Raw genomic sequence first — 6,480 nt, 5'->3', positions numbered from 1 at the left:
GGCCGGCAGTCCTGACTACTTTCAGTGGAGCTACATGAAGCACACAGAGGTTAAGGGACACTGGAAGCTGACATCACCAAGAATTCAGTGCCCAGAAGTCTGCAGTTTATCAGAATGTAAAGAATGTGAACATGGAATTTAGCCTGCAGATTTGCATTTGTTATCAAATGTCCTCAAGCAAGTTCCATTAAGAACATAAATTAAGCCTTTACCCTTTTACATTATCACTGTTGTGACTTTCCACATAGTTTTCTAAGGAAAGTTATTAGAAGGTTGACCTCTAGAGATAACAGGCCTGTTCTGCCCAGCCTGAGTCAGCAGCGACCCTGCATCCCATCCTGGGTCCTAGCCCTCCCCCATTCTCTGTCTGGCAGGGTCACTCCGAAGGATGGCAATCGTTTCTAGGAAAAAGGCAACAGGGTAATCTCCAGGGACCTGGGAGATGGGGCCAGACTGGCAAATGTTCCTTGAGTCTTATTATGAGCCAGACATACGATAGACAGAGATTAAGGGATGCCCCTTCCCTAAGAAATTCACAGAGTAAAATAACCCAAATGCCTACCAACTGACGATAAACTGTGGTTTATTCATAGGATGGGATATAATTCAGCCATAAAAAGGAGTAAAGTACACGCTACAATGTGGATGAACCTTGAAAACAGTATTCTGAGTGAAAGCTGCCCAACACAAAAAGCGATATATTGTACGACTCCATTTAGGTGAAACATTCAAAATAGGCAAACCCATAGAGAAAGAAAATAGATTAAGGATACAAAAATTAGCTGGGCATGGTGGCATGCACGTGTAATCCCAGCTACTCAGGAGGCTGAGGCCTGAGATTCACTTGAACTGAGGAGATGGAGGTTGCAGTCAGCCGAGATCAAGCCACTGCACTCCAGCCTAGGTGACAGAGCAAGACTCCATCTCAAAAAAAAAAAAAAAATTCGAAGATGCCAGGGGATAGAGGAGGAGGAGCAATGGGAGAAAGAAAGAGTGACTTACGTCAGAGCAAGTTAACAACTTAGATATTAGACAACTGCATTCCCTAACATCTCTGGCCGGAGGAATTACATACCTGACTCCTTTTCTGAATACTCCAGGTTCTCACCATGTTGCAAGGCTCCCCCTCTGTAATCTCAGATTACTAATTTCTTTCTTTCTTTTTCAAGACGTAGTCTCCCTCTGTCACCCAGGCTGGAGTGCAGTGGCTCCATCTTGACTCACTGCAACCTCCCCTCCCAGGTTCAAACGACTCTCGTGCCTTAGCCTCCCGAGGGGCTGAGATTACAGGCACCTGACACCATGTCTGGGGAATTTTTTGTGTTTTTAGTAGAGACAGGGTTTCACCAATTTAGCCAGGTGGTCTAGATTTCCTGACCTCGTGATCCACCTGCCTCGGCCTCCCAACGTGCTGGAATTACGGGTGTGAGCCACTGTGCCTCCTGACCTCGTGATCCACCTGCCTCAGCCTCCCAAAGCGCTGGAATTACAGGTGTGAGGCATTGTGCCTGACACTGATTACTAATTTCTTATACAGACCACATCATCCAGCTCTGGGCTCTGATTTTTTTGTTTGTTTTTCTTTTGAGACAGAGTCTTGTTCTCTTGCCCAGGCTGGAGTGCAGTGGCACGATCTCGGCTCACTGCAACCTTCGCCTCCTGGGTTCAAGTGATTCTCCTGCCTCAGCCTCCCTAGTAGCTGGGATCACAAGCACATGCCATCACATCCAGCTAATTTTTTGTATTTTTTGGAGAGATAGGGGTTTCACCATGCTGGCCAAGCTGGTCTTGAACTTCTGACCCCAAGTGATCTGCCCGCCTTGACCTCCCAAAGTTCTGGAATTACAGGCATGAGCCACCTTACCTGGCCTGGGCTTTGATTGAATAAAAGCCCTGATTTTATAAATCAGGCCCTGGTGTTTCCTCAGTACTAACCCAGATAACCTATATTTTCCTAAAGAAGGAGTTCTCTTCTCAAGAGGAACTCTGGTGCTAGCATTTAAAGTAATTCTTCTCATCATTAAAGTAACAGAGTAATTTGGTCAAATTTAACTAATTTTTAAAGTTACCATGAACAATACACATTATTCAGTCAAGCAAAGAGCTAAGGTGAGACTATATTAGTTTAATAAAATCCTTTATTCAACATTTACTCAATAAACTTTTACTGATTGCCTCCTAAAAAAAAGAATAGGCTGGGCGTGGTGGCTCACACCTGTAATCTCAGCACTTTGGGAGGCCGACGTGGACAGATCCTTTGAGGACAGAGGTTCAAGCCCAGCCTGGTCAACAAGGTAAAATGCCATCTCTACTAAAAATAAAAAAATTAGCCGGGTGTGGTGGCAGATGCCGGTAAGCCCAGCTACTTGGGAGGCTGAGGCAGGAGAATCTCTTGAACCTGGGAGGCAGAGGCTGCAGTGAGCCAAGATCTCACCACTTCACTCCAGCCTGGGCAACAGAGTGAGACTCGGTCTCAAAAAAACAAAAACAAAAGGAAAAAAGATCAGCCTAGGCAACACAGTGAGATGTCGTCTCTAAAAAATAAAAAATAAAAAAAAAATATTTTTGACTTTAGTTTTGAATAGTCAATGCATTCACATGGTACAAAATAGAAAAGTTGGCCAGATGTGGTGGCTCATGCTTGTAATCACAGGACTTTGGGAGGTTGAGGTGGGTAGATTGCTAGAGCCCAGGAGTTTGAGATCAGCCTGGGCAACATGAAACCCCATCTCTACTAAAAATACAAAAAGCAGCTAGGTGTGGTGGCACCCATGCCCATAGTCCCAGCTACTTAGGAGGCTGAGGCAGGAGGATTACTTGAGCCCAGGAGCTGGAGCTTGCAGTGAGCCATGATCAGGTCACTGCATGCCAGCCTGGGCAGCAGAGCAAGACCTCGTCTTGAAACAAACAAATGAACAAAAAAATAGAAAAGTTACAGCAAAATAAAACTCTCCCTCTCTTCCCTGTCTCCACATTACCCAATCCCTGTCCCGGAAGAGATCCCTATTGCTGGTTTCTTGTATTTTTTTCTTTGTTTTGATGGAGTCTCATTCTGTTGCTCAGGCTGCAATGCAGTGGTGCAATCTCAGCTCACAGCAACCTCCGTCCGCTGGGTTCATGCGATTCTCTTGCCTCAGCCTCCTGAGTAGCTGGGATTGCAGCCGCCCACCACCACGCCCAGCTAATTTTAGCAGTCTTCTTGTTGTTGTTGCTTTGAGACAGGGTCTCACTCTGTTGCTCAGGCTGGAGTGCTGTGGTGAGATTTCAGCTAATTACAACCTCTGCCTCCCGGGTTCAAGCAATTCTTCTGCCTCGGCCCCCCAAGTTGCTGGGATTACAGGCACTCACCACCATTCCCAGCAAATTTTGTATTTTTAATAGAGACAGGGTTTCACCATGTTGATCAGGCTGGTCTCAAACTCCTAACCTTGTGATCCGCCCGCCTTGGCCTCCCAAAGTGCTGGGATTACAGGTGTGGGCCACCGCGCCTGGCCTAACTGTAGTATTTTTAGTAGAGACAGGTTTTTGCCATGTTGGCAAGGCTGGTCTCAAACTCCTGACCAGCCGAGGCGGGTGGATTGCCTGAGCTCAGGAATTCAAGACCATCCTACGCAACATGGTGAAACCCTATCTCTACTAAAATACAAAAAATTAGCTGGGCGTGGTGGTTTACACCTGTAGTTCCAGCTACCTGGGAGGCTGAGTCAGGAGAATTGCTTGAACCCAGGAGGCGGAGGTGGCAGTGAGCTAAGATTGCACCATTCTACTCCAGCCTGGGCAACAGAGCAAGACTCTCTGTCTCAAAATAAACAAACAAGCAAAAACCAAAAATCTTAGAGATCCTTCCAAATTTGTAGAGGAAGAATTAGTTCATTTTGAAAGTGGTTCTAGATGATATCCCACGTTTTGTGAACCCATTTCCAATCAATGGATATTTAAGTTGTTTCCAATTTTTCCTTCTTATCAAATTCTGCCAAGAATAATCTTATTTATATTACATTTCACACATGTATGGATTTACCTGTTGGTATAATTCCGAAAAGTGCAATTGCTACATTATAGAGTTTGTGCTTTTAAAATTTTGATCGATATTATCACATTGCCCACAATAGAGGTTGTACCAATTTACCATCAGCAAGCGGGGAAAGAGCCTGATTACCCACATTTGGGATAATGTGTTTGGAAATACTTTCAGAGTCAGACCATACAAGGCCTTGTATACAAAGCTAGGAAATTTGAACTTGAGCCATGGACCATGGAAACCCATGGAACGGTGTACGTCGTGGATAAGGAAGATTGTTTCTGAGCTTTGAGAGAAAGCTTATTTTCATGATGACATCCAATAAATTGTTTAGGGGATTTTTATTCTCCAGCAGGCATGAGTAATGAATAATGTGATGAATCAGAGAGGGGACCAAATATCCATTAGGATTTCAGCCGCGCTGGGGACAGGATGGGTATCATTTGCGCACAGCTGACACTTGAAACAATGGGCTGGGGTGTGAGAGCCCCTTGGTTTCTTTACCATCTTCCTGCCTTCCTGCCACACTCTAACCTTCCTGCCATTTTTCTTTTATCACACCTTTCCCACATGCTGATGTCTTTGCAGGAAACATACAGCCCTCAGGGTAATGGCATAAAACGAACAGCAAGGACTTTTTATCCACCGCTAACAGTTGACTGAAAGATAAGCAGACAGGTAATATAGCAACTTTATCTTTGCCTGGAAGACCATTTGACAAATGAATAAATAGGCTTTGGAGCAGGCATTGAACAAAGAGCTGGGTGACACAGAAACGCAGACACTGTCAAGCTGAGTCTTTGTTTCTTCAACAAAAGGTAGTTGCCATTATTTGATGGAAGGAAGATGGATGATGATGGGTGGACATGAGGGCACCCACATATGAAAGTCCCAAGAGCGAGCTGCATCCAGAGGCCCCAGCAGTGGTTCAAGCATGAGTGCAGTGAGCTTGGTACTCCTGGTGCTTGCTCTGAGGTTTAGGGCTGCCACTGCCGAGCCAGAGGAGGGCAGCTTCTGCTCTAAGAGCCAGGTGGCCTTCAGAGATGCTTGCTACGAATTTGTGCCACTCGGACGCACCTTCCACGATGCCCAGAGCTGGTGCGAGGGGCAAGGAGGCCATTTGGTCTTCATTCACGATGAAGGCACCCAGCAGTTTCTGCAGAAGCACATCTCCCAGGACAGGGAATGGTGGATTGGACTGACCTGGAATTTGGCATGGAATGGAACCACGGAAGGTAGGCACTGTGATCGCTGTGTTTTACGAGACACGTGTGCTTGCAATTCTTACCGTCACTTCTCACCCAAAGTAACATGGAACAAATGAGTATGTCTTAATTCTCATGGTATGGATACCCTTCCCTCTGGTTGTTTGTAGATTAAATAAAACAATTCGTGTCTAATGCCTAGCACAGAATCTGACACATAACTGACACTCTAGAAATGTTCACTTCTTTGCATGTTGCTAATAACAATACTCTGACTGCTTCCATTCTTGCTAGAATAGTGCCAGGCACTACGTGAGTGCTTCACGGTCATTCTCATGTTGAATCCTTACAACGGGAAAATTAAGTCCCCATTTTACAGTCTCAGAAAATAATGACTAAGTTTTTCTTTTTTTTTTTTTTAGACAGAGTCTTACTCTGTCACCAGGCTGGAGTGCAGTGGTGTGATCTTGGCTGACTGCAACCTCCGCCTCCGGGGTTCAAGCGAGTCACCTCTCTCAGCCTCCTGAGTAGCTGGGACTACAGGCACATTCCACCACACCCAGCTAAGTTTTTTTGCAATTTTTTTTTAGTAGAGATGGAATTTCACCATGTTGGCCAGGCTGGGACTAAGCTGTTTTTTAAAGTGTCCCACCTGTCTTTCCCCACTTGGTGTGAGATTAAAGCAGGCCAAGCGCTTAGCATAGCTCCATTCACGGTCTGATTTTAATGGTCCTGAAAGTCTTAGTTCTCCTATATGCTCTGGGGCTCTTTTCCCGAGCCGAGTGCAGTCAGGTGAGCCCTTCTCTCTGAGCCGGCAGGGCTCTGTTCTCACTTCCAAGGCAGTGCTTTCGGTGTGGCTTAAATGGCTTGTTTGTCTGTCTCCCTCTTAACCTACAAGCCCTTCAAGGAAAGAACTGTACTCTGGCCATTTTTGTTTCCCAGACACAACTGAGAATGGACAAGGAGACTAGGCACAGTGGTTCATGCCTGTAATCCCAGCTCTTTGGGAGGCCAAGGCGGGTAGATCACTTGAGGTTGGGAGTTCGAGACCAGACTGACCAACATGGTGAAACCTCGTCTGTACTAAACACACAAAAAGTAGCTGGGCGTGGTGGCATGCACCTGTAATCCCAGTGACTCAGGAGGCTGAGACAGGAGAATTGCTAGAACCCAGGAGACAGAGGTTGTGGTGAGCCAAGGTCATGCCATTGCACTCCAGCCTGGGCAACAGAGAGAGACACTGTCTCAAAAAAA

General features: G+C 45.9%; 1 protein-coding gene across 1 annotated transcript in view; it reads left to right on the top strand.

Annotated features, from left to right (window-relative positions):
• Positions 1–4,955: 4,955 nt before the first annotated feature.
• PKD1L2 (polycystin 1 like 2) overlaps positions 4,956–6,480 on the top strand; it is a 118,018-nt gene continuing 116,493 nt past the window's right edge. Inside the window, 1 exon segment of the mRNA XM_037743212.1 lies at positions 4,956–5,256. Within this exon segment, the coding sequence (XP_037599140.1) occupies positions 4,956–5,256 (301 nt within the window).

This window comes from Cebus imitator, unplaced genomic scaffold (assembly GCF_001604975.1).
Source record: "Cebus imitator isolate Cc_AM_T3 unplaced genomic scaffold, Cebus_imitator-1.0 Scaffold137, whole genome shotgun sequence".
Taxonomy (NCBI): Eukaryota; Metazoa; Chordata; class Mammalia; order Primates; family Cebidae; genus Cebus; species Cebus imitator.
Note: the sequence above shows the minus strand (reverse complement) of the source record. Positions and strands in the feature narration are given on the sequence as shown.